A 26,152-nucleotide genomic window follows, 5' to 3' on the forward strand; every position below is an offset into this window, starting at 1 on the left:
GTTCAATTGCTACACTGTCGGGTAAGAGCATCTGAGCTCCGCAGCTTCAGATCTCTGAAGTGGATGGTCTAATTATGATACCGAAAGGTTTCAATATTCAGGATATGGCCGCTTTGATCTGGACTTGACCGAACAGAACCTTGCGAGATTGTTTGCGAAATGGCTAATCAGTGATTATTACGCTCATATTATTGACAGCTGTATGCAAGATGACTATCCATTTGAGGGGGACAAGCACTTTTACAACGGCTCCGGATGGCTCATCAATAGGGACATTGTGGTCACAGCTGGCCATAATATGCACAGCGCTACATATGGCCGTGCTGATTATATCAGTGTCCATGTTGGTTACAATGGTTCTAGCGCCGATACTGTTGAGTGTAGGAAAGGAAAGCACATTGTTGTTCATTTGGGGTATTCTACTTACCATCGTGACATATATGATTTAGCGCTTGTTAAAGTTGAGAGAGCCTTTAATGACTACCAGGTGATACCATATAAGGTCATTCCCACAAATCGACAGCAAGCACACATCACCGTTGTTGGCTACCCAACAGATATAGAAGAGGGAGAGTATATGTGCCTCAGCCACTGCACCATACATAAATACGACCTTACTGTGTGGAAGTTTATATTCCACTATCATTTAGATATATATGGTGGTGAGTTTCATCTCATATTAGCCATTAAATATACTGAAATGCTTTTTCACTACGCAACTCTGGAGGGCCACTTCTCCACACCGCACCAAATGGGGTCCAGAGAGCTATTGGAGTCCACTGCTATGGGGGTGGTGATTCTAATAAAGTGTCTATATTTGGTTATAAGGGCAATGAAGTGGGTGCTTTCCTCAATGGCTTGGAACGTCCGCAGCAGGATAATGGGACAGAAGTGTGTGTCTTCCGAGATCTAAATTCCCCTGAGGAACGTGACTCGCTTTTGTACACATGAGTTAAGTCTCAGGTCTAGTCACTAGTCTCTGGACATCTGCGCCGCGACCAATTTTCGATGGCCTTGATTAGTGGTCTGCTGGCCGCTGCCTGTGTTCCTGCTTCCTCCCTATATTCCCTCTGCTGCTGGCGTGTATCTGAAGTACTTAATATAGATCTATCTGGAAGGAATAATTACTTTTTTTTTCCTACAAGACAGAGATCGTAGCCCTCCCTGGGTCTATATATAGGGTGATACCGCACTCTATGGGCGTTTGCGGGCGGAGTACAGCGCACCGCAGATATAGAGAGACAGAGAGAGAGAGAAATGCATTATACCCGAATACAGCTCCCATTCAGGTGCTCTTCTCGGGTCGTCAACGGCCGTTTAGTATAGTACTAAGCAGCTCTCATCGGCAATTGTATCATAAATATGCTTTATATACATTGTAGATGCAGTAAGGGGTCTGAAATAGCGGTATAGTAGACTGCTTCCACCTTTTCCCAGGCCTTATAATACCATTTATAAGGTCGACCTAATAGTCTAAAAGTTATATATATATATATTTATTGATAGGTACTTCAATTCTATACAATACAAATTCTTTTTAGACTTTTATACAAAGACTCCCTATAACTAGAAATAGACAATATTATTTCCTGTATTCTTTGTTGACTTGGTTTACTTTTTAGAAATAATATATATATTATATATATCTTGCTTAGAGTTGCACGCGGGTCGGGTTTTTAACAGGACTCCCCGCACCCGACCCAAACCCGCTAGGTTTAGACCTCCCCGACCCGCGGGTTCCCCGCCAACGCTAGACTAAACCTAATTAGGTAAGATACCGCTTATTAATTACAGACCTTGCCTAAATAGGTCAAATATAGAAATTTTTAAAGCTCTATATCTCTATCAATTCTATATATTTAGAATTGATATTTTATATATAAAATCTAGTTCTATATAGAAATCTAGATTTCTTAATCACACGATGCCAAGAAAAACCCGCTCGGGTTCGGGGAACCCGTGCCACTCTACCTGTATTCAGACTCTTGTGTCTTGGTCTTGAAAGAAACTTCAATGAAGTATTTAATTCCCGTACGCGTGGAGTTCAATAGAGGCCAGACCTCAATATATAGGGTATCTTATTCCATGAGCCAATGAGTCGTTGGCTGAGAATTGGGCCAAGAATGCGCGATTTCTTCAATATTTTGGTACCCCATGAATTACTATTCCAGTTGTCGAACTTTCCTGGTGCTTCGTTGATCAGAAGTTGGCGGGAGATTTCTGTTCCCGGCAGGTCCAGTCCACTATTCTCAGGGTCTACATCTTTCTTGCGGCTAATAGAAAGTGTCTGTTTCTTAAGACCCTATTCGACTTGCGCTTCGTATGTTTTCTTATCAGTGTTGGAACCATCATTATTAGCCAAATTGAAAACGGCGTTATTGTCACTTTCCCAGATAGTATACCGTTTCTTATAGGTCAGTTCGAGATCTTTCTTATTTTTAATCTTGCGAATGTGAGCACTCCAGCTAGTAGCATAGAGATCTAAGGAGCCTTTGTCCAAGAACTGGACATTCAGCTTCGTTGTGGTCGGGGGCATCTTAAAGGTCGATAGGACGATCTCTATCAGCTTATTATTGGAGCTGAGGACTGCGGTTGAACCGAGCAGGAGTCTGACTTCGTAGTCGTGTTTCATATTTGGTACTGGTTGTGGGGGGACCGATAGCGACTATAGTAAAGGGTAAAAGTGGAATGGTTTATCGACATATAGAATATAGAGAAAATAAGTGTAACCATCCTAGTAGACAATAGTGGTATACATATTAGATATTAGTTCTCTAGAACTAGTATCTCAAGTATCTCAAGAAAAGTATAATCGCTTTTGATAAATGATGACATCTTACGACAAAAGTCCATGGTCATCATCATTTTGTAAGCCGCTGCTTTTATTGACATTCTTATTAACTGGAATTAATTCCGTCCCATAATATTCGGGTAACACCACATACATGGAGTATAAAGTGTAGTCATAAGAGGCTCTATCGTCATAAATTCTAAAAATTACCTCGATAAGTTTCAACTTTTACCTATACCCTCCATGAAAGATTATATATTTTGTGCCATTTATACATATGGCAAAATCAAAGTTTAGTTTTATCGCCCACGCGTGACCCGTTTATCGGCCGCAAACGGCCCCTCTCCCCAGATCGTTCTCTCTGGACAGGGTCTAGACCATGAAACATAGAATAGACTCAATGTAACCATTTAAATGCAGGTGTCATGAAAATTTATAGAACTGAGGCAGAGACTATTTGTGCTTGGAATATACTATTATAATCCTGATTAGGCTGAATTTACACCACAACGCTAAGTGACAGTAAATCGAACGCCCAGTACGGCTACACTCGACGCCAGTTTAAGCGTTCATTTTACTAAAATCTTAGTTGTCTTTTCAGCAGAATCAAAATTAAAATCAAACATGTTTATCGTTTGCTCCCAGAGTCCTATCATATACGAGTCATTATACCAACTACTCTTCGCTTCTATAAAAATATCAATTCACTCTTACGAAATACAGCGAGGCTGGAGACCAGATTAAAGATGAATTGCATATAATTCACAGTGCTTCCCAAACCACTTTTCTATATAGTCCGGCCACACCATCAGCACCAAAACAAAATCAAACATCCTTAAAATGAAATTTTGCTTTTATATAAGCTGTAGTCTAGCCTTTCCAATGTCCTAGCTTGGTATCGGAACTATCATAGTCAAACCAGATTTCATCGTTCGTCGCATCATCATATAACTTGCCGTGCTCCGCTACCTTTTTTATATAGTCGTGGTAATCTATATAAGCTGTACCAGAACGCTCGGCAATTTTGTTTACAAAGGTATCTTTGATTTGAACGGAGAGTCGGTCCTTAAGATTACTTATAGGAGGATATCGACCTTTATACTCGCTATATAATTCTCCTTTGAATGGTCTTCTGTCGCTAGATATTATAATTGTAGATTTACTCAAGATAAGGCTAAGGCTCTTTGATACTAAGAATATATATTATATTTTTCAATGATCCAGGATATAAATTTTGCAAAGACGTCCAGAGTAACAAAGATAATTTTATAGATAGGAGAAATTTCTAGAGCCTCTTCTAGAAGAGTCTCGCCAGTATAGATTTATGGTATAAGAGACTTTTCTATAGTTACTTGATTTACATATAGTTTGGTTATAAGAGAAGGGAAATCTAGATTAAATCGACAAGGGACCAATTTAATATATCCAAATACAATACTAGATAACACAATACTACTTGAGCCGATGAAATAGATAGTTCAAATAAATTGTATAGCAATCATATAGTAGTTTATAATAGTAATCAGTCTATACTTTCTTTTCTTACTTTTTTCTCTTGTAGATTAGAAAGAAGAAAATACTTTTACAATAATTTAGACCCCAGAACTTTCTTTAGTAATATTGAGACCTGTGAATTACTATCCGTGCCTTCCAGCGCCCCCACTGCTTTCGCTTATGGGTGCGCCCGCAATCCCCGTCAATTTTTCAAGAAATCGTCAAATTAACCAGCTAACTATCTAAATATCAATAAAAAAAGCTCTCCTGCTTCTCTCGCTTCTATCTCATTTACAATTGCCCTTTGAATACTCTCCTCAGACCGCTGGGTGGGTGTGTAACCATACACCTTCTTGAACTGCTTAGCTGCTATGGGGACAAACCGCTTGTTCGAATACCATTATATTTTGTCCCAACATTACAGTTGCAGTCAAATACGATTATCTCTGGATACGTGAATACGTGCCTTTATTTCGCATGTACCGAAAATACGCTGAACAGTTTTCTCGCTCAGCTGCCAGGGATGATGGGGGGCTCGCGGGGACCGGGGGTTGGAGCTTGCTGTAAAGCCAATTGTGATGGCAGTCCGATGATTGACGTCCAGTGGCTCCAGCTCAACTGGCAGGTGTCCATAGCCGGTAATCTCCTGCGACTGGAGGGCGTATGAGCAGACCGTGGAGTATGAGCAGACCGTGAGTATGGGCAGACATGCTTGGACTGAAACGGAACAGTGGGGCGTGCCCATTCCATGCGGCCCTGTTCGCAAGATACGGAGCTGAGAGCAACCGCTATGTAGACACAAACTACGAATTCTAGCTGTTGCTGGCTTGCTTAAGCTCTTCATGCTATTTATGCTCCATTTCACAAGAAGTATATAAAACGTATCTGTTGTCCCCACTAAGGCTCTTTTCCGTTCATAAATTCTTGTCAGTTCTCTATTGGTGTTGGATTATAAGCACCTTATCAAAGTAAGTATATATACTGATGTGATCAAAGCTTCTATTTGGTCTTTAGTCTGCGGGGTTGGTTGGATCCACCGCCTAACAGGCCGTGTTCAATTTGAGTACTTGGTTAGAACTAGTAGTATAAAATGGCAATTCAAATAAAAGAAAGCAGAGAGGGGTATGCATTCGTCACTGAAACTATCAAGGCCAACATTGTACATTTTAAAAGTAGTGTGGCATATTCATTGGCTCTAACCACACATTCAACATCTCCTCAATCGTAACGTCCTGAAGATCCACCCAAGGAAAACCAGGATCAGGCTGAGGCTCTTCATAGATATTATTTTCTGAGATTCCAGTGGTGAAGACTCCCAGTGCACCATTATTCTCTCCAGCACTATCAGACTGCGCAAGACGATATTTCTTTTCAAACCATTCAGAAAGGAACCGCAGCCAATCTTGGTAGAAGAATATCTCATGTTGATCCCACTTCCCACCTTTACACTCCTGATCAAGCGTATTCATGCGCTTGACAGATTTCTGGATTTCATGCCGCATATCCAATGTCTCTCGCAATCCTCGGACTTGATCGTGATCTCGAACGGATGGCTCCAACGATGCGAGAACAAGTTTGCATGAAGCTACAACGCTGAACCCGGTCATTGTCCATTGGGTGTAACTAAATCTCTTTTCAATACCAGGTGGTAGACTGAAGTAAAAGCTCATAAATTGTTTTGCAGCCGCTAGTCCGTGACAAAGGGCATCGATTCGCAGGAGGGCCATGGATTGGTCGAATGACGCGGCGGAAGATGGGTATACATCGAAAAAGATAGTTTGATAGAGATGGATTTCGAAGGCGTGGGACAGAATGCCTTGAAATACTAATCAAGTGTTAGAATTTAGATCTGCAGTACAGATAAGGCTTGGTCAACTCACCATCATGGTCAATAGGGACAGGAAGCCGGGCTTTGCAATCTTCAAAATCGCTTTGAAGAGAACTAATCATAACTTCTATATCCGCAGGAGCCTGATTCTCACCGTATCCCCGTGCAACTAGGGAATCGATTCGTACAAGCATGTGTTGTACTTGAACCTGGCCTAACAGGTATCGATCGGTTGAGAATTCGCATTCCTGCGACAACTTCGCAGCGCATGATTCTATGAAGGGTGACCAAGGCATTGTTCCTGTCCGCTGTAGTACTATGGAGTGACTAGTCATGTGAAAAGAAAGTAAGCAAGACATAGTCTTTTCAGGTCTAGACCGGGCTGTACAGGTGGTAAATCGAACTTACCTCGCGTCAAGGAGAAAATATCCAACCAAAGCTCGCATTTCCTCGTTTCGCAGGGAAATCGATTCTGTCGGAGGATCCGTTTCCGACATGACGTCAATTCTTTGTCTTACTACTCGCAGCTTGGCTGGGTAATCCAGTCTGCAATCGTTGATTATACTTTGTGCGAGGTGCAGATATCCAGAAAACCGCACTATATGGAGTTTTTTCTTCGTTCTATCTTCCGTGTTAGCTTTTGTGAATCTAATGAAGAGAGAAATTGTCTAGAACATACCCAGCTATAGTAACCAGCAATCCCTGTAGTATATCAAAGGGTTGTTGGCGATTGCCTTGCAAGACTTGTCCCCCAAGGTAAGACGTCGAAACGTCCTCGAGGGCCAGGTGCAGCTGGACATTTCGAAACGAGGAGACCAAAAGAATAGAGAGTAAGAGGAAGGGTTTCTCCGATCTGAGATCCTCGACAGTGGCGTTTCTCGGCAGCTGTACAAATGGGAAATACGTTATGGCATCACGAAAGCTCTCTATCAAACGATTTGCCTCTTCGTGGGTGATCAGCCCGTTCCCGATCACATCGCACGGATTTCGAGGAGTCGGAGCACAACTTTCACTTTTCGGGGACAGTGGCAGTGGCAGTGGTGCCTGTTGCGGGCTTGAGTGAGGCTGATTGATCTGGCCTAATATTTGATCCACCTTGTCCTCGAGTGCACCTATTCGCCTAGATTAGATGCGGTCAGCTTGACAGATCGTATCGATACGAGGAATGGGCAGATATACGTCTCCCTCTTCTTAGGAGTACGAGCTTTTGTTGCGCGGAAATAACAATCTCTCTTCAGACGGAGACACCTTCAAAGCGTGTTAGCTTTACGTTGCTAAGTAGAAGAGAAGAGAAGAGAAGTAGAAGTAGAAGGGGGATGTTGCATACCGATCGCAGCTTTGGGTAGAGGTGCGCGAGCACCTAATTTTAGCACGCACACAGTTCTCGCAGGTCCTGACTCGGCCTAGACTGGTCGGCACGGACATAGTAGGCAGCATTTAAAGAATTGGAGCTAAGATGGAGGCTGAACAGGAACAGGAGGCCTTAAGAGTCCGCGGACCGGCCCCCAGGCAATTCCCCTCCTAGTCCGCGGACTCGGAGTTGGCCTGGACTCCGTGTCTTGGCACGGCCCCATTTTCGGCCCTGAGAAGTATAGTCGCGCCAATGATAGTCCTACGTAGGATCGGAGATAGCATAGCCTCGTGGCTGACTTTCAGGCCTCGTTATTTTGTCAGATTGTATAAAGAGAGAGAGTGTGTGTGTTCGATGCTATGAGGAGGGGAATATCAACCTCAACCCATCTAGACTCGCATTCTACCTCTTCTCCTCCCCACTATCTCAAAAAAGAACAAGAAGAAAAAAGAGAGAAAAAGAGTAGAAATATCAACACTGAAAATGTCGGAAATGAACATGGACGACTGCACCTTGGCAACTTGCCCAATTGACTTGGCCTATATCAATTACCAACCTAACATCCCGGCAAATGTCCTCTTCCTCGTCATCTTCGGCCTTCTCCTCGCTGCACAAATCGCCCTAGGAACATGGTTCCGAATATGGACATACATGGGGGCCATGACCGCGGGGCTCATTCTTGAAATACTGGGATATATCGGACGACTCATGATGCACAGAAACCCATTCGACTTTAATGCATTCCTTCTGTACGTGACCTTTGAGACATACCTCTGAATAAAGCAAGCTAATCAGAAGCTTGACTTTTAGATACCTCATTTGTCTCACGATTGCCCCGGCCTTCTTCACCGCCGCCATTTACATCTGCCTGGGAAGAATTGTCATCGTCTACGGGGAAGATATCTCCAGGATTCGCCCACGTACATACACCATCGTCTTCGTCACTTGCGATATCATCGCTCTAGTCCTACAAGCAGCCGGCGGCGCCATTACCTCCATCGCCGACTCAGACCAAAAAAGCCTCAGCGATACCGGTGTCAATATTATGATTGCAGGATTGGCTTTCCAGGTCGCCTCGTTGACGCTGTTCATCGTGCTCGCTTCGGAATTCGCCCTGCGAGTGCGCCGCAGCTCAGAAGACATGAAGAATGCGTCTACAGCATCTGTTCGCAGTGGTTTGAAATGGAAGATGTTCCTTCTGGGCAAGTGTCACTAAATAATCCGAATTTATCAGCCTATGCTAACCCAATCAAAGGTCTTGCCATTGCCGTTTTAACGATCTTCACTCGCTCGATCTTCCGTGTTGCGGAGCTGAAAGGTGGATTTAACAGTGATCTGGCTAATGATGAAATTTCCCTGATGATTCTTGAGAGCACTATGATTGCCATTGCGTGCATTTGTATGACCGCCGCTCACCCAGCAGTTGCCATGGGCCGGCGATGGGGGGAACTCTCGGCGAAGCCCCGTCGTGGAGTCGTTTCGTCTAAGGTGTCGCAGGCTTCATCAGAAATTGAGATGATGAATGCTTAAAAATATATAGCAAAGCCCCTAATGACTCGGAGTGGTCGGTTTCAAGAGATTGGGTATTAGACATTTCAGCGTTTGGATTGGTCTTGGTAACATCAGCGAGTTAGATCTGGAGTTAGATTTTATTTGAGCGATTTGAATCATAGAATTCTCACATTCCATATTCCAATCCCTCCAGTCATGCAAAGAGTTGAACCAGCTAGGGTCGGTGGAGTCGTATAGTTCCTAGGTTGCCCTTAGGTAGTGGATGAGGACCAATGAAGGACCAAAATCCCGAGGTGTCCGCGGAAAAAAATGAATACTTTCCCTGACTCTCGAATTTGAATGCCTAGGCATACATCTTCGCCGCATTTATTGCTGTACTCGTGCGACTTTTTTTCTAGGGACATTTTGCGTCGATCTCTTTTCTGTCGCAATGACTTCTTGGTCACGCTGAAAACTTTTGACTGGCCGCTGGAGTTTCTGGTCATTATGACCGAGTGGTATGGAAAATTATAGGCAAACAGTACGCTAGTGTCAAGGCACGGTATTTCTATTATGAACGATAGGTGTGTCTTCCCAGGAGAAAATCATAAAAAGGCAAAAGGCGCTTTTAAAATGTTGCTTTAGCCAAAGGCCACGATTCTCGGGACCACCATGGTTTTTAATCTCTAGGTATGGGCTGTGCTTCCTGTTCTTGCTCTGGTGTCATGCTAGAAGCATTGGATTTCATGTTGTTTCTCTGGAGAGAATAGTAGTTGAAGGTGAGCCGAGGTGAGAACGAGATTGCCTAAACTGATCTGCTTCACTTTCCTCCTCGCCCAGGCGGTGAACCATATCGGCCAATCAGTTCTCAACATTGAATCGAGCTCGGCTTTTCATATCACTGACTCCTCTTTGGGCTAAGCGAACTGTTTCAAGTGTAGTTGTTCCTTTCAATGCGAATGACTGACCCTAGACATGAAGTAAACAGGACGACATCTTGGCAAGGATGCACCCGCCAAGTCGGCCTCGCTTAAGCTATTTCATTTTCGGCAGCTGCTCGTGCCCTGCTGACAGAAAAAGGTGTCGCGGCTTATGAAAAGCAACACTGACTTTTTCGTGCAACACTGTTTCAATTCACCCTCGTGCTGGTTTGGCCTAGTGTAGATCACTATGGCAAACCTCCGAGGCACTCTATTGCATGGAGTAGATGGGATTCAATGAGATGACGACGAAGAGAGTCCAGTCGCTTAGAGGGAAATTTATGCGGAGGAGGGGTGGATGCTGAGCGACGAGATGCACCATAGCAAATAATGCACACATCTTCTGGCTCAAGCCTTGTGTCTTTGTTGACAATCTACATTTTCAGGAAGGCTTAATTAAAAACACGATTTTCGACTAAGCATTTGCTTGTACAGTATTTGAGATAGAGTGGAACGGGGTCCCCACCACACCGATCCTTGAGCTGGTGATCTGCACTTCATCAAATAACGTATATTCCTTAAACCACGCGAGAAAGGCCTTATTGGGTGTCTAGCTGCGATGATGCCGCAGTCAGACCGGCGCCTGTCAATGTCAAACTACTACCAGAACTCATTGTTTCAACTATATAATCTGCCAAGACCTGAGCGACCGCGAGGTGGGCATACCATGGATGAGTACGACACAGAATCCAGGCTCTTGAGCTACTTGACATCTTTCAATAGGATCATTTCACCATTTCATGGTTTACAGTATGGCCAGGTCCATCTAGACTACGTCTCGCTGGAGACATATCGCTGTCTTTGAGCATATGTCTGAGCGGACTGTTATGTTCCGCATGCTATAACAGGTCTAGATATGGATTATCAATCATATGACAAGAGCTATGCGTACTGGATCTTATTGTCCATGGGTCCGCGAGGAATATAGAGTACCGGTAACAAACTATAGGCACAAGCTTAACTATCCCGTTGGTTCGCCCAAACTTGAGAGGATACTATATCCGCATGCGGCGAGAGCTGCACTCATGTTTCGTATCTTTACAACACGTTCCATGGGTTAAGCTCACCTGACAAATTCCACTCGATACCAATTCAGCACCCAAATTTTAATCTCCATATGCCTACACAACAAAAAACCATATATATAAAGCAGCTGAAGGTTGTGCCAAAAGCCAAACAAGACGCGGTTATCGCAGGCTTCAGTTTCAATCATCGTCTTCCACTATATTCAAGTTAGATATAGCTACGCCACTCTCTCCACCTGTGACGCCAAAATGCGGTTCATTCCATTTGCTTTCGGCCTTATGGCCATATCTGTTGATGCTATGGCTACCCCTCGAGACGTCCAAACCGTGTCTGTCCAGCTCAGCAACGATCAATCTGGGGCTAATGATAACGCCGATGTCGCCGCTGACGGTAGATTATGGTCCATCCAATCTCTCTGGCGCCATAGCTCTGTGGATATGAATGGCTTCGTTACTGCCACGAGCGCCCAGCTTACTAGCTTCCAGCAAACGACCCACTGCAGAATTATTCAGAGGCCCAATGTGGATACAGAGCTCGATGCAGAACACACTTGGGTCTCGCTTAACCAGGGAAAGGGGATTCAACTTAAGGTGGCATACATTACATGCAGCGATTAGTACTTTACAGTCAGTGAAAGTCGCAAAATTATGTTCGCGGGGCTTTGATCAAGTCTATGAAAGACTGTAATCGCGGTTGAAACTTAGGTGCTCACCTAGTTATATATTATCTATTGGAGAGCAGCCATTGTACTAATATATCCTGCATAATTAAAAGCTGAACTTCCAACATAATCCTTCAATATGGGCACCGAACAGATTTATATGTGCGAGCCTAACATTTTGAATGAAGAATACCCTACTCAGAACTTGAGGAGTGTAACCCATGGCTCTGGGCCATGGTATCTTGCTTTAGAGGAAAGGTTCTTTGGCCCAATGGCAAGAGACTACGGGTCAGGTTCCTTGGGGGTACCGCATATGTAAAGAAGGTCCGGCAATATGCCCAAGTGTGGGGAAAGTACGCTAATATCGACTTTCGCTTTCTTAAAACGGGCCCTGCAGAGATTTGGGTTGCTTTCAAAGATGATGACTCGTAGAGTTACGTGGGAACGGAGAATATGCGTATTCCTGCCGAAGAGCCAACAATGAAGTTTGGGTGGTTTGACCGAAATACCAGGGAAGAAGAGTTTTCGCGTACAACAATGTCCGTATATACCCTCATCCAGCATATAGCCTCGTTCATCCCACACTGATCTAAAGTACGCAGTCACGAATTTGGTCATGCGCTCGGGTGTATTCATGAGCATCAAAGCCCGGCTGTAGAGATTAAATGGGATGAGGATAGGCTTTTAGAATTCTTCAAGCCCTGGAACAAGCAAACCATCGAATACAATATTATTTCAAAGTATGTACAGGGAGCCGTCGTTAACACCCCTTTTGACATGAGGTCTATCATGCTCTATTTGTCCTATCCGATCAAGATAAGGCATTTTTCAATAGATCTACCCTCCCGGTGCCATTCTTGCCAGAGACAACAATAGTAACATGACTTGGGGTCAGATGACATCCGACAAATATGCTCCAAGCAGTATTCAAGAACACTTTATTCATGTTAGCTTAGCTTGACAAGAAAAGATATAGACATACCTTGCGCTACAGTCGTCAAACTGTCTCTGAGAATAACAGCTTCCCTCCGGGTTTCAGCAACTTCCATACCTCCTTCATTACGTTCTTTGAGTCCTTTAGCGCACACAGAACCTGGGTGCATAACACGACATCCAAACTGCCTTCCGCTCTTCCCTCCTCTTTTAGAATATCGCTATCTGCAACGCCAGCAACTACAAGCCTATATCTATCCTACAGACCATGTGTCTTCAACTTGGCATTCATATCGTCTTGAAAATATGATTAGGCTCAACATCATAGGCAAACTGGACACCAGAGGTATAAAAGCGACGTGTCTGATTTCCTGGCCGAGGACTCAGTTCGAGAACAACCCCATCGGCGGCTTCTACGAGCGGGGTAACAATAGTTGAGTCTTCGAAAGTGATAAAACCGCTAGATATGATGACCGGTTTGTAGGCAAGGTGAGGGAATAAATGGTAAGGGAGAGGCCAGCTTACAAGTTAACACTTGTTATCAGGTCGGGGTTCGGGGCCAAAATCTAGGACCCGCAACCGACCCGACCCCGCGCTGATTTAGGTGAACCCGACCCGGAAAGCCCGCCACTAGGCCTAAATAGGTAAGAGATGGCTTATAAGTAAGATACCATGCCTATTTAGGTTTAGAATGGAACCGACAGCCAATTTTTAAAGCTTTATCTCTCTATGTATTCTAGATCTACATAGAAATATAAAAAAATTCTGGAGAAATCTAAAATTTTAGATCACATGACCTTTTCCGGGCTGAGGCGGGTTCGGGGTGGGTATCTTTCGGAAAACCTGATCAACTCCATTCTTGCTTTCTGTACTCTATTCGAGCTTTCTCTCCGCGCGTTACGGTTTGCGCCCCACCTACACTATTCCTCCAGAACCGAATGTCTCTTTCGAAATGCTTATCAAGATCGACGACATTAAATCCACCCCAGCCGTGCTTGCCTTGATTTCCTTGCATGTGGCCGAAATAAATCGCATGATCGATTCCTGTGATGTTCTCGACGTTTCGAGCCTGCAAGCATCAAATGTCACTTTTTACTCTGCCTGGGAAGGCCATGAGTTAATGGGAATTGGAGCACTCAAGGAATTGTCACCAACACATGGTGAAGTGAAATCAATGAGAACAGTCGCAACGCATTTTCGCAAAGGAGTTGGAAGGGCTATCGTCGAGCACCTCATCAAGGTGGCGAAGGAAAGAGGATATACCAGTTTGAGTTTAGAGACTGGGAAACACGCTTCGTTTGAAAGAGCCAGAGGCTTTTATACCAACATGGGCTTTCAGCCTTGTGATCCTTATGGATCTCTACCCCCTTGCCCAGATAGTTCTTTCATGACTTTGAAGCTAGAAACCTGAAGTCGAAGTACCTGCAAGCTTCAGCGGGTGTCAGCAGCGAACTCCGATCCGCAATTTTTATATTGATAGGGAGACAGAAGACATCATGAGCCGTACTGCGATTTAAGGATTATTTTTTTTCTATAAAAATTGACTATTCCGATCCGCCAGAGTACAAGTTGGTCCTAACCCACTCGGTGTATCCACCCAAAGCAGCTCACTCTTCCCATCTGGCGCAGTAACAGTATAAGAACTGACTTTCACGTCACAAGTCCCATCAGCTCCACAGTTGAGATTGTCCGTAACATCATTGTACTTCCCACTCGTCGAACAGTGTCGGCCGAATAGTATGGTCTCTCTAGAGTACAAGCAGGATTCAGTATTGTATATATCATTATATTGCAAAAGTGGTGCTCACAGTGTGTCTAAAGACCCGCAGTATTACTTCGCAGAATACACCACTGGCCAGGAATCAACGATAAATCCTTTCCCCGCCCCTGCAATAGCGAAGGATGTGGCACATGGTATATAAAAGGGCACCAGATTGTTTCACGCTGAAATGGCTGTGTCTGGAGATCGCATCTAAACTTGAACAATTCGAGGGTAACTACAAGGTTTTGGTTGAAATTCTACTGTAATGAACGCACTTCCCGCTATCACAATAGTCCGATTATCTACAATACAGGTCAACATTAGGGTCAACATCGTTACAGAGAGTATTCTAATAAAATAATTGTCTAGGGCCCTAGGGTCCCCCCGATATATCGGTGTTGATAACGGTAGTAGTGGTAGTACTCCGCTCAGGGGCACCCACCTCGACGCGCTCGGTGGACCACTACGATCGGGGTTTGGGAACCTCCATAGTAGCTCCTGGGGCCTTAGAGGGCCTTTCTCGATGGGTTAACGCGTTAAAATAACGTGTTTAGGTTGGGTATTGATTTTGATGTTCCCCGGCTATTATCTCTTCGGTACTTTGGGGACCCGATCAACTTTACCTACAAGCAACCATCGTAATGCGCCATCATCCGAATTTACCGAATTGAGATGCTATCATCTTTCTGCGCCTTGTTCTTAATTATGTTCTTTCCAAGCTGCACAAAAATACAATCTATAGCAGGGGCCTGACAAGTGATATGCTGATCTGACACAAATCCCTAAGCCGCGGATGGCTGGATTTTCGCTTGCTATATATACACAACAATCGGCTCATTCACCAGCCGTTCGCCGTCTTCGCTCATGCAAGCAGCATTGACCATCAATGTAGACCGTTCTTCTCGGCGACGTAGACTAGCTAAGTCTCGTACAAGAGTTACCATACCAGAGAACAAAACCATGACAGCGTCCAGCAACAGCGCTGGATGGAAGAAGCTTCGAAGGGCGAATATTCGCGGGTTTTGAGCAGCGTCCGAAGTATCCCGATAGTATTTCTCCAACCACCACTGAGCGCTATCCCACTGCACTCTCTCCACTCCATGAGCGGTATGCACGTGGCCAAAGACATGTAGCAAAGGGCGAACCTTCCACAACTCATCCAGCAAAAATGGGCAGCCTTCGGGGGACCCTTGGTACCAATCCCCATGGAACTTGGCTGGTGTATGCGTGACCAAGATATCCGTAGACGCTGGGATGGTTTCAGCCCATGGATTTTGGTTCACAGGGTACTGAAAGGCATTGTCTGGCCCGCCGCACACAGGGATCTGTGGTGACCCATAGACACGGATTTGCCGCATTACACCAGATGTGTCCCGAAAGGGCAAACACACCGAAGCCTGCTGTAAATGATAGATGTCGCCCCAGTCAATTGAGATACCACGTCTAAGCTGTGCAGCTACTTTGCTTGTGCCGTCAGCGGATGGTGTCGTCGCCAGCTTATCTTCTGCTAATCGGGAGGTAACATCAAAAAAACGATCACTATTGCCCGAGATCACGACCTTGTAAGGATGCGGCAGTGACTTCAGCCAGTTAACCGTTTCCTGGATCTCCGCTGCGCTGCCATGGAGGCTCAGGTCTCCCGCGTGAATCAGAAGGTCGCCGTCTGGGACGTCGCAGCGCTGAGAGTGCGTATCAGCGACGCAGACAACTCGGATGCGGGGCCATTGTTGGGACCTCTTGAGATTCCATCTCACGAAATTTAATGATGTATAGGCTGTCCAAACGAGGATTGTGAGGGGTGATAGTGCTATTTGACGTAGATCGGCAGCCCATCTGTGGCGAAAGGCTCGGAAGTTTAGGCGGTTCAGAATGTTTGTAATCATTGTAAGTGTTTGCGAACAACTGTTGTCATTTAGAGGCATGTAATTCGGTTGAAAGAGGGCTGGACATGGGCTTCTATAAATGGATCCTCATGTCTCAGGCAGCTGCTGAATGACGTGGAATGATAAAGCCGTGTCTAACCGTATCTGGCAGCGTCTATAAATGTCCAGCTGCTTTGATGCCGAAGTAAAGATCTGAGGCCGTTTTGTTTCTTTTCTTTCACTGTTAGGTTTATTAATGCTTAACAATTGATCACCGGCGGTTAGCTGTTCGAAGTTGAAAAGTGCCATTTTTCTTTCCATTTGGCTCTATCGAGGTAATTGAATGAAATAACCCATATGACGCTCTGGAAGCCCGTATACCTAAACTCGTATGCAAGCAACGCAACTATACGGCCAGCCCAGATTGGAACACAGAGAACCACAGATGAACTATTTCATCGCCTTGTCAGACTAGACGGATGACAATGGCGCAGCGTGCCCCATCCCTAGAAGCAAAGGAATTGCCTTTTCACCAACACAGGAAAATGAAGGAGACGAGGTCAGCAGAGATGAAGACAGGTGACTGAGTACAGATTAGGAGGAAAATTCACCCATATAACAGGCGAGAACAAATGGACATAAAATGAAAATGTATACAGCTGACCATCTTCCCGAGCCTCCCACATCCTTTCATCATCAAGTGGGAATCAGTGCAGAAGTTGTCGAAGCTGGCACAGTAACTCATTCACATTAGATCACAGTACCATCAATATTCGCCCGGCTTGTGGACTACGGATTATATGAAACCTGGTATCTCAATTGAAATCCGCACTCCATCCGTGCGGAGGCCACTTAGAAGCCTCTTGCAAGGGTCTCACGAAACCCAGCCACATGCCAGACACCCCCGGCCCCAACAATCCAGAGCTCCTTCTGTCCCAAGGCCATGTTAACCGCCACATAGTCCCCCCCACCCACGCGAATGGTCCCCAACGCCAGCCCGGTCTGAGGGTCAAGAACATCTACTCCCTCTCCCGCACCGGCGAATACCCAGCCACTCCTGGCGGTTTTGATACCGTCGTAGACGAACGAGATAGGAACACTGACGAGCCGAGGGCCACTCGTCCATGCGCCCGGGTACGACACATCATACGCTTCTAGAGTCCGAGGCCGGTAAGGGTATTCTCGGTGGCTCTTGTCCGGGGACACAGCCCCCGTGTGGGAAATAAAGACGGTCCCCTTGCCGTCGCGGCCCTGGGAGAAAGCAATACCGTTGGCCTGGTTCTCGGTAACGTGGAATGGTCTCGGACGGAGGGTGCTGCCGTTGACAAAATAGACGGTGGAGAGCACGGGTGGTGTGAAGTGTATGACTCCTCGTCCCTGAACATTGAGTTAGTAGCTATATGAGTAGCGGCTTGAAGCGAATACAGCGTCATTGAACTAACCCAGCCATAGTGGTCATCGGTGATCCAGAAATTGCCGTCGGAGTCGATGTCAAGGTCATTGAATCCCTGAAAGGGCAATCCATAGTAGTTATTAAGCAAGGTAGTCGCTTCCAGGGTGTCTGGATTAATTCTCTTCAGCGACGCAGTCCGATTCTGGCTCCCATCCGTTACAACATAGTACGATCCATTGTGGAATGCGCATCCGTGGACGTTGTGAATGGGCGGGTCGGTTGAAATCTTTCGCAGCTCATTAGTCTCCGTATTCAGGAGGTACTGCCAATCGTGGGAACCGTCGTCGCCCCCCGGAGGGCCCCATTCGATGAAGAAGAGCTCCTTAGTTGATGGGTTATAGCACGGCGCCTCGTGAGTCTGGAACGGGAGATCATGTACCCGGCGAATGGTTGCTTCGGGACCGATTAAATCAAAGAACCGTTCGTCGTACGCGACGAAGTCCGTGGAGTTAAGATATTCCAGGCTGTTGGTAATGGTTAGCAATCATACAAACCGGACAGGGACCTGGGGATTGAACCTACGCTTTGGTTACTTCGAGATCAGATGTCACGGTTTTGGTTTGCGCGACGAAGGCAGACCTGTTGAATTCACCCGCGATCACGGCGAACGAGGGGTTTTCGTAGGATAAATACGCCCATTGCGCCGTTGTATTCTGGAACTCAAATGGCAAGGGAGTCAGGAGAGTTGCCGCCAACGGGAGGAAGCCTACTAAGCTTATGAAGAGAGGCTTGGGGCGCAAGGATGAATAAGATAACAAGCAGGCGATAGGAGGCATAGTAGCTGCGGTAATTGTCAGCCTGGGAGTTTGTCAATTGGGCGCAACGTATATATATCTATATCTGCCTCTCTCATTGTTTAATTTCATCTGACGTTGCCTATTGCTTTCTGACTGTCGGCTGCAGTTGCTCGCAATGTCCGACTTGGCACAGAGACCCATACACGCCGGCCGACTTGCCAAGTGAAATTACATGGAATTGCCGACCAAAGGAGCTGCTACGATACGAACAGGGCCCAAGGTATTGATGAATAGGACCCAAGGTACTTGAGCAACATTGTTGCTAAGCATCAATCTACCGTATGGATGTCCGCATTGCCTCAATGTTGCATCAGGTATGCCGTTCTTTATATATCCCTCCCACACAGCAACTACCATCCATTTCGAATATGCGGAGATACTGGCCCTAACTATTGATTCCAGGGGCTGTTCAGCATCCCATAGAGCGAATGCAGGCTTGATACCTGCATAACCCTCGCATTGGTGTTTTTTGCTTTCGTCGGAGGAATTACGTACAAGTATCGACGGACGCTTCCAATCGGAGTATATGGCGTCGGAGTCCCACTCGGAGCAGCAGGCCATAGATACCTCGAAGTCGGCACCCCACTCGGAACATTAATTGCGGAGGAGGGTTAGAAATATTGTGTCTGAGAATTACGTTGGGAAACGCACATCTGGGGTAGTATGCAGAATCACCCTACCGGTGAATGGTTATGGGTATCTAGAATTAGCCCTAAACTACTACGCAGGGCAAGAGGGGAGTATCACAGCAACGGTTGGATTAGATTGGCTGCACTCCAAAATAGTTCTAGATGGCCCGGTAAAAGTGTCAGTTATCGGATAGCCCTCCGCAAAAATACAAGAAGTAAATGAATCAGAGAGGAACGGACACAGAGGACAACTTTTCTATCTGGTACGAAATCACCAGAACTTAGCTATCATCTAAGAGCTTTGCCAAGTACTGATGTTAAAGAAATTCTCGATATCCCAACTGATGGTCCAATCTTATGGTGAAGGACGGAGTAAAAAACCGCATTTATTTTTATTGTGACAGTCAATTTAATCTACCGTAGCGAGCTCTCGCCACAACTAGGTCTACCGACGTCTCTACCCATATTTGGTTAGAATCTTAGACTGGAACCTCTCGCCGCTTCAGTCCGACGTTAACAGCAATCGGTTTCCTGGCCAATCCCTCACACACTTCCATTTCATCCTTTCTCAAAACAAAATCATATCTCCTGGCCCACGTTGCGGTAATCAGTCTCAATTCCATCTCAGCAAGGTTGCGCCCGAGGCATGCTCGTGGACCGTAACTGAACGGGATGAAGGCCTTCTTCTGGCGTGGCGTGAGGTTCTCCCACCTTTCAGGCCTAAAGTCATCCGCGTCGGGGCCCCAGATTTCCTTCAGGTGGTGCACTGTGTAGATTGGAACACTCAAAACGGTACCTGGGGGGTAGTAACGTCCCCTGATGGTTAGGCCTGGGGTGCCTCGTGGTACTTCACGCGGGAGCCCAAGACTGATAGAGGAATGATGCCGCAGAGATTCATTGATGACAGCTCCTAGGTATGGAAGCGTCTTTACCTGGTCAAATGAGGGAACCACCGTGTCTGCCGGAAGCGCTGAGTCGAGCTCTGCTTGTAGCTTCTTCAAAACGCCAGGCGTTCTAACGACATGGTACATCAATGCGGCAAACGTGCTACTTGTGGTGTCTGTGCCCGCGATGAGCACGGTCAACGATTCAGCGGTGAGCTCTCCTACCCCAAAGGGCTCGCCTTTGTCGTCACGCCCCTCTCGCACGCGCTCCAGTAAGTCCTTATGGCGGTCCGCGCTGGGTGGATTATTTAGGCGATCGAGAATGCGAGCTGTGCCTAAGCTTCGCAAGTTGTTCATTCCTGTGACACCGGCGTGGAAAAAGGGGTCGGGGATCCATTTTAAATAGGGCCGGAGTTCGGGCAGCGCTCCTACAGTGGCTGCGATTTCGCTCCTAGTCGTGAGGCTCGTGATGACAGGGAGAGAGATGGTCTTCTTGTTGTTGAGGCGAATTGATATATCTTCGGAAGCAGCTTCGAGCACACCAAAGGGCGCACCGAATGCAAGATCGCCAATGATGTCGAGGACAAGGTAACTATCCTGTCAATACATGATATATTCAGGGATGTGATCATGGGGATACGTACTTAAGCCACACGCGGCCTTCCACATTCGCGTAACCGTCAGGCTGGGCTTCCTTCTCAGCAATATCGTCCCACTTCTTGAGGAAGACCTTCAACCATGAATGGATGAACGGCTCAAAGTTTCGCATTGCCTGCGGCGCGAAGCTATGGGATACCACTTTTCTTTTTCGCGAATGCTCGGCGCGGTCCCTGGAAGTAAAAATGCTACGCGTGGTAATGAGAGAAGCATCATAATAGGACCTAGAGAGTCTTCAGCAATCCGATGCAATAGTTAACGCATTGGGGGCTTGCTCACGATTTTAGAAGACCACTCCCATGGCCGTATATGGTCTGAATGACCTCCTCGTCGGCAATGCTGATATGATTAGGTTGTATACGGACAATAGGTCCATATCGTTTATGAGCTTCGTCTACATATTTGTAACGCTTGCCCGCTCGACAAGCAAGCAACAGCCACAAGTTCGAGAGCTGGCCTGAAAGGGGCCCGGGTATATCCCTCAGGTGATTAAATGTCCAGAAATAAGGAACCAGATAATACAGAGACACAAAAATAGGTCCAAGAAGAGTAACCCACGGGGAAATCAGGATTTCAAGTGGCAGTGCCATACTATGGTACGGAAGGCTGTTGTTCAAGACAACAGCAAGGGAACTTCAGACGGTAGAGTACTGTAAATACGAAGAGAAAGAGAAAACGAGAGATAGGTAGCTCACATTATTGAATTCAATGCAATGGCTAAGTAATCTCTCATTTGCTGCCCTTCGCAATGACACTCCTCCATGTTGATTGGATGATCGGGTACGTAGTTCTCTTGTCAATTGCCTCGGAACCCGCTCGGAAGGTTGTGACGTGGAGTAAAGGCTTCGAGAGTCCATGTTTCTGAAACACCATCAGACATTTGTTCCGACTCGGACAGATAGCTAATGCATCGGCGGAGGTTTTCACTGCCTGCGGTGCATATCCAGCTGGTTGATAGTGAAACTCTATGTTCAACCCTTGGTCAGCACTGAGATGGCTAGCCACGGGCCCGGGGGCAGTTGTCCGACTCTTCCAAGACCATTCAAGCCTTATGAGGTCCAGTCCGATGTTGGAGGTACACCCCGCCTTTTGGAAAACAGGGATGTTGGCTATAAACATCAGCTCAGTTGATATAGTATCATGATAGTATGTTACTGTTATCTACGACAACACGCCCACCAAAGTGCTCAGCCTAGCCCCCCGACAACATGGAGGGTGAAGTTATCGACAGCAAAATAGATGATTCTATCCTTGCCAAGAACAATGATGCTCCAATCCAAGCCTCATCCGTGCTTTTCAAGGAATCTTTCCTCCAGCGGTTGAATGCTGGAAGTGCTCTTAATGAGTTGGGACAAGAGATGCTGCAGCAATCACTGCAGTTTGACCGCAGTCAGCTAGAGGCGGACTCTCTCAAAGTTAGACGGAAGTTGGATTTCTTGGTTCTCCCAATGGTTAGATTATATGCGGACTGGTTTTACTCGTTAAGGGTGCTGATAGCTACCTAGATGATGATAACATATATGCTATCATTCTTGGACAAACAGACGTAAGTAAGACAGCTAGACATCGGTAAACAACGCCTTTTCGTAACATGTCAATTAGCCTTAATTATTCAAATGCATACGGCCTCCAGACAGATACCCACATGACTGGAGATGATTACTCCTGGGTCGTCAGCGCTCTCTACTTTGGTTGGTTATGTACGTTACCAGAGCCATCAACCTTAGTAAAAGAAAGGCTATTGACTTACTATGAGGTGGTGCATGGCCATGGAACATGTTATTGCAACGTCTCCCAATTGCAAAGACGGTCGGAGCAATGCTGATTGTTTGGGGAGCGATCTGCATGCTGCAGTCTGCAGTCTTCAACACCGGTGGGTTCTTCGCGGTTCGCTTCTTTCTCGGTCTATTCGAGGCATGTATCTCGCCATCTTGGGTGCTTCTCACTTCAATGCTATGGACACGCGAAGAACAATCACTCAGGAGTTCCTTCTGGCTTTGTACCAACGGCCTTGCCAGCATTCTAGGGTCTCTGCTTGCTTATGGGACGGGTACAGCTGAAGGACTCACGATTGCGAATTGGAAGCTAATTTTCTTGGTGAGTGCGGTTGGCAATGTTCATCCATCACTCAGATTGCTAAATACATATTCGTATCTTTTCAGATCGTCGGCACTCTGACTCTCCTGTGGGGTTTCGTCATACTGGCCTATCTACCAGACAGCCCTCATAACGCGAAGATGCTCTCCGAATACGAGCGTATTGTCGCAGTCTGGCGAGTATCGCATAATCAGATGGGAATCAAGAACCCGACGATCAAGCCTCATCAGATAAAAGAGGCGCTTCTCGATGGCAGATGCTATCTACTTTACATGGCAGGAATGGGAATTGGAATACTAAACAGCGGAGTCACTAACTTCATGTCGGCTATCATCAAAGGATTAGATTTTGACCCGTTGCGGACATCTTTGTTGCAGGCGCCCGGAGGAGCATTCGAGATAGTGGGTTGCCTGTCGCTGGGCTATGTCTCTCAGTATCGGAACATGCTAGGCATCTCCGTTATTTTGGGATGTCTACCTGGCATGGTTGGGCTGATTGGCCTCTTAACGATACCAATTGACCATCGGTACGCCCTCTTGGCTATGTGCTGGATGCAAAACTTTGTCGGTGCTCCTATAATACTGAATTGGACGCTGGCTGGTGTCAATGTGGCCGGTCACACCAAGCGCACTACTACGCTGAGCATCTACTTTGTTTGCTTTGTCGTGGGAAATATCGTTGGTCCTCATATGTTCTTATCGAAAGAGGTGCCACGATATCCTACCGCTATCAAAGGTTTACTGGGTACTTACTGCGCGGTCATCCTTTTCCAATCCATGTATACTTTGTGGTGTTGGGTGGAGAACAGGCGTCCCGGCCGTGGTGCTCTGGTGGCAGTCCAGGAGAATTTATTGGAGGGTTATCAAGATATGACTGATAAAGAGAACAAACACTTTCGCTATAGGATATAGAAAAGGTCCTGGCATATGGCATTACATGTGTGGTAATACTGTTGACTAATTCAACAGCGGACCTAGCTAGGGGGTACATGCCTGATATCCTAATGCGTTCACTAGCATCAACAAGGGTTTCGGATTCGGCGAACTTGACATCCATAATCGCTAAGTCCATGTAACCTATGGAGCCTTAAATAGCGCGTCTATAACTGAGGCTACTTGTATAGTTTCTTCGTCCTCAAAAGGACGTCCAACGATCTGAATAGTAGATGGTTGGTTCACGAACAGGTTCGGGTCATCTGTGAATAAAGCCTTCTTATAAATCATATTACTAAGGGGATAGTTTGGTTGACTTACACAACTCATGATTTGGCTTATCATAGGGATTTGTTTCTACTGGTCGATAATTGGCATCCACGGGGTCTAACTGTGGATCCACCTTGAAGTTGGCCACTGGCAAGATCACGGAAGGGTAGTCGAGAAGGTTAAACAGCGACGTATATCCCCAGTAGATGTTAAAATCATGAGGGTAGCCCAGTGCGGGAGCTGGGGGTAATATTAGTGCGTCAATTGCACGACCGGAGCTTGTGCGATTGGCGGTGTTGTTCCATACATCTGCAAATTGCTCTTTGAGGGATCTTGTTTTGAGATTGAACTGTCTGGCATGTCAGTGTGCTCCTCAAAGATAATGTTCACCGGGGTAAAAAGAAATGACTGCGCACCCTCAATGCCTCTGCAGCGGAGTGTTCTTGGGTGTTGAAGACTTTGAGCAGGTCAGCAAATGCTGGTATAGTAGGCTCTCCCGAGGCTGCTAGCGTGGACATCGTCCCAGCAGAGCCTGACTGGTAGTAGATATCGAACTGACTTCCACGTTAATGCTACAATTTTGGCAACACAATAGGAAGCTTACCGTAGTTTTCTTTATATCCCAGCAATCAAAAGGTATGTCGAACGTAATAACTTTGAACCAGGTCAGTTTGGCTTTGTCATGATAGACCTATCAGTCAAAATAAAACACAAGATGCTCATTCACCTTCATGTCCGGCTTTCTCCAGTGTGTGCTCGGTGTGTTCCAATGCTCGAAGTACCGGTGGGTGAGGCATTACGACACCATCCCACTTCAATACTCCGATCGTGAGCTGGCGATCCAGAGCATCCAGCTTTCTCCAGGGTACAGGAACAGCAGTGGAATCGTACTGGTTGAGCGCGTGCGCGTTGATGATCCGAGTGAACAATTCGAGGTCGTCAAGCGAGTGGCAGACAGGTCCGCAAGACAACTTAATTGTGAGATTCCCGGTGTTGGTATTGGTCATCCCACCCTTGGGAATGCGATCCGACGTAGGCCGAATGGCATATAGTCCGTTGAAAGCGGCAGGTACGCGGATAGACCCTCCCATATCCGTTGAAGGAGCGATGGGGCTACCTCTTAAGGCCACCAGCGTCGCATCTCCACCGGAACTTCCACCGGCGCCCAGTTCTCTATTAAATGGGTTTACTGTGCGGCCCCAGAGATTGCTGACCGTCTCCAAAGCCATTCCAGACTGAGGCATGGTGGTCTTGCAGAAAAAGACCGCACCAGCAGCGCGCAACGTCTTCACGATGTTAGAATCGTCCTTGGCTATATTATCCCTCCTTGAGACGTAGCCCATTGTGACAGCATGGCCTTTAAGTTCATGGGAATCCTATTTGGCGTGTCCATCAGCCTCCGTATGGTCAAGATGAGCGTACCCCATAGTTCAGTACCTTTAACGCGATCGGAACTCCATGTAACGGCCCTTGCAACTTGCCCCCTTTGTCCAGGGCCATATCCAGGTCTTTTGCCTGTTGAAGCCCATCTTCATAGAACCAATCGGTTAGGCAGTTGACCTATTTGTCTAGTTAGCCTAACTCTGCAACTTTCTAGGATTGCATTGACGTGCCAGCTGATGCGCAATGGCAGTCCGAGCAGCAAAAGCTTCTAGAATCTGGACTGCCTTCAATTCACGAGACTCCAGATGCTTCACAATCTCGACAACAGTGAGCTCGGTAATCCTGAGTTGCTCTGGGGTCAGGATACCGCTGGTATACGGCACGCTCGTCACATCCTTGAGCGACCCGTATTTCTGGGGATCCAGCCTCCATCGCTCGGGAATAGACTCCAGCACCCTAGCCTGGGCTTCTTTGCTTATGGTTTCCCACGACATCCTGGATTTTGCAAATGAGAATACTTTTTGGTTTTTGTCGCCTCGGCTCACGGGGAGAGCAACCCAAGAATTCCTCCACGGCAAATGAATTCGTGTACGTGACGTCAGCCAGCGAGGGCACATAGACAGTTATGACAAGGAGTGGGCAGAGGAGCAGATGAGGAGACAGGGTCATGCGGCAAAAAAAAAAAAAAGGAACAAAAAGAAAACAAGTATAGCTACGGCCCAGGCTCGTATAGGCCCATATGTATGGAGTCATGGCGGCGCCACCAACAGTTAACAAATGGTCCGGTTCTTACGGCGAACCCCGAGCGGATCCCTGCTTAGCTTCCCGTCCGTACTCGGTCAATTTATGTAAATCGGAGTAGGTCTCGGGG

General features: G+C 46.4%; 10 protein-coding genes across 10 annotated transcripts; 4 read left to right on the plus strand and 6 right to left on the minus strand.

The window, feature by feature from the left end:
• Positions 1-2,302: 2,302 nt before the first annotated feature.
• Positions 2,303-2,632, minus strand: BDV27DRAFT_155934 (uncharacterized protein; the record flags this gene model as incomplete). The annotated part of the gene is made up of 1 exon (XM_032072235.1): positions 2,303-2,632. The coding sequence occupies one exon, from the start codon at positions 2,630-2,632 to the stop codon at positions 2,303-2,305; it is 330 nt and encodes a 109-aa protein (XP_031929523.1).
• A 2,819-nt stretch (positions 2,633-5,451) lies between these two features.
• BDV27DRAFT_143621 (uncharacterized protein) lies at positions 5,452-6,610 on the minus strand (the record flags this gene model as incomplete). Its single annotated transcript, XM_032070132.1, has 3 exons — positions 5,452-6,110; positions 6,166-6,440; positions 6,522-6,610. The coding sequence occupies 3 exons, from the start codon at positions 6,608-6,610 to the stop codon at positions 5,452-5,454; spliced, it is 1,023 nt and encodes a 340-aa protein (XP_031929524.1).
• Positions 6,611-7,947: 1,337 nt separating this feature from the next.
• Positions 7,948-8,994, plus strand: BDV27DRAFT_143622 (RTA1 domain-containing protein; the record flags this gene model as incomplete). The annotated part of the gene is made up of 3 exons (XM_032070133.1): positions 7,948-8,213; positions 8,275-8,666; positions 8,699-8,994. 3 exons carry the CDS (start codon positions 7,948-7,950, stop codon positions 8,992-8,994), a joined length of 954 nt encoding a protein of 317 aa, XP_031929525.1.
• A 2,201-nt stretch (positions 8,995-11,195) lies between these two features.
• BDV27DRAFT_125303 (uncharacterized protein) lies at positions 11,196-11,625 on the plus strand. The gene has a single exon (XM_032066290.1). The coding sequence runs from the start codon at positions 11,210-11,212 to the stop codon at positions 11,576-11,578; it is 369 nt and encodes a 122-aa protein (XP_031929526.1). The 5' UTR covers positions 11,196-11,209; the 3' UTR covers positions 11,579-11,625.
• A 1,712-nt stretch (positions 11,626-13,337) lies between these two features.
• On the plus strand, positions 13,338-14,168 carry BDV27DRAFT_125304 (GNAT family N-acetyltransferase). Its single transcript, XM_032066291.1, has one exon. The coding sequence runs from the start codon at positions 13,508-13,510 to the stop codon at positions 13,964-13,966; it is 459 nt and encodes a 152-aa protein (XP_031929527.1). The 5' UTR covers positions 13,338-13,507; the 3' UTR covers positions 13,967-14,168.
• An 825-nt stretch (positions 14,169-14,993) lies between these two features.
• BDV27DRAFT_125305 (metallophosphatase domain-containing protein) lies at positions 14,994-16,203 on the minus strand (the record flags this gene model as incomplete). Its single annotated transcript, XM_032066292.1, has 1 exon — positions 14,994-16,203. One exon carries the CDS (start codon positions 16,198-16,200, stop codon positions 15,130-15,132), a length of 1,071 nt encoding a protein of 356 aa, XP_031929528.1. The 3' UTR covers positions 14,994-15,129.
• An 828-nt stretch (positions 16,204-17,031) lies between these two features.
• BDV27DRAFT_170913 (SMP-30/gluconolactonase/LRE family protein) lies at positions 17,032-18,408 on the minus strand (the record flags this gene model as incomplete). Its single annotated transcript, XM_032075453.1, has 3 exons — positions 17,032-17,556; positions 17,622-18,096; positions 18,155-18,408. 3 exons carry the CDS (start codon positions 18,406-18,408, stop codon positions 17,032-17,034), a joined length of 1,254 nt encoding a protein of 417 aa, XP_031929529.1.
• Positions 18,409-19,537: 1,129 nt separating this feature from the next.
• BDV27DRAFT_170914 (cytochrome P450) lies at positions 19,538-21,189 on the minus strand (the record flags this gene model as incomplete). The annotated part of the gene is made up of 3 exons (XM_032075454.1): positions 19,538-20,534; positions 20,587-20,823; positions 20,879-21,189. 3 exons carry the CDS (start codon positions 21,187-21,189, stop codon positions 19,538-19,540), a joined length of 1,545 nt encoding a protein of 514 aa, XP_031929530.1.
• Positions 21,190-21,807: 618 nt separating this feature from the next.
• On the plus strand, positions 21,808-23,607 carry BDV27DRAFT_155941 (major facilitator superfamily domain-containing protein; the record flags this gene model as incomplete). Its single annotated transcript, XM_032072236.1, has 5 exons — positions 21,808-22,050; positions 22,105-22,145; positions 22,202-22,299; positions 22,356-22,696; positions 22,762-23,607. 5 exons carry the CDS (start codon positions 21,808-21,810, stop codon positions 23,605-23,607), a joined length of 1,569 nt encoding a protein of 522 aa, XP_031929531.1.
• On the minus strand, positions 23,527-25,964 carry BDV27DRAFT_125306 (amidase signature domain-containing protein). The gene is made up of 7 exons (XM_032066293.1): positions 25,512-25,964; positions 25,336-25,458; positions 24,626-25,274; positions 24,503-24,552; positions 24,315-24,452; positions 23,950-24,247; positions 23,527-23,891 (listed from the first exon to the last, which is right to left on the minus strand). The coding sequence occupies exons 1-7, from the start codon at positions 25,896-25,898 to the stop codon at positions 23,773-23,775; spliced, it is 1,764 nt and encodes a 587-aa protein (XP_031929532.1). The 5' UTR covers positions 25,899-25,964; the 3' UTR covers positions 23,527-23,772.
• Between the last annotated feature and the right edge of the window lie 188 nt (positions 25,965-26,152).

Source organism: Aspergillus caelatus (genome assembly GCF_009193585.1).
Source record: "Aspergillus caelatus strain CBS 763.97 unplaced genomic scaffold BDV27scaffold_51, whole genome shotgun sequence".
NCBI lineage: Eukaryota > Fungi > Ascomycota > Eurotiomycetes > Eurotiales > Aspergillaceae > Aspergillus > Aspergillus caelatus.

What these genes read in the sequence shown, in the direction of transcription:
- BDV27DRAFT_125306 (XM_032066293.1), bottom strand. Translation starts at nt 25,898, where the DNA reads ATGTGCCCTCGCTGGCTGACGTCACGTACACGAATTCATTTGCCGTGG. An exon ending in CTGCCATTGCGCATCAGCTG is followed by an intron (nt 25,459 to 25,511) that starts GCACGTCAATGC and finishes CTAGACAAATAG; the next exon opens with GTCAACTGCCTAACCGATTG. An exon ending in GGAGAAAGCCGGACATGAAG is followed by an intron (nt 24,553 to 24,625) that starts GTGAATGAGCAT and finishes CCTGGTTCAAAG; the next exon opens with TTATTACGTTCGACATACCT.
- BDV27DRAFT_125303 (XM_032066290.1), top strand. Translation starts at nt 11,210, where the DNA reads ATGCGGTTCATTCCATTTGCTTTCGGCCTTATGGCCATATCTGTTGAT.
- BDV27DRAFT_125304 (XM_032066291.1), top strand. Translation starts at nt 13,508, where the DNA reads ATGCTTATCAAGATCGACGACATTAAATCCACCCCAGCCGTGCTTGCC.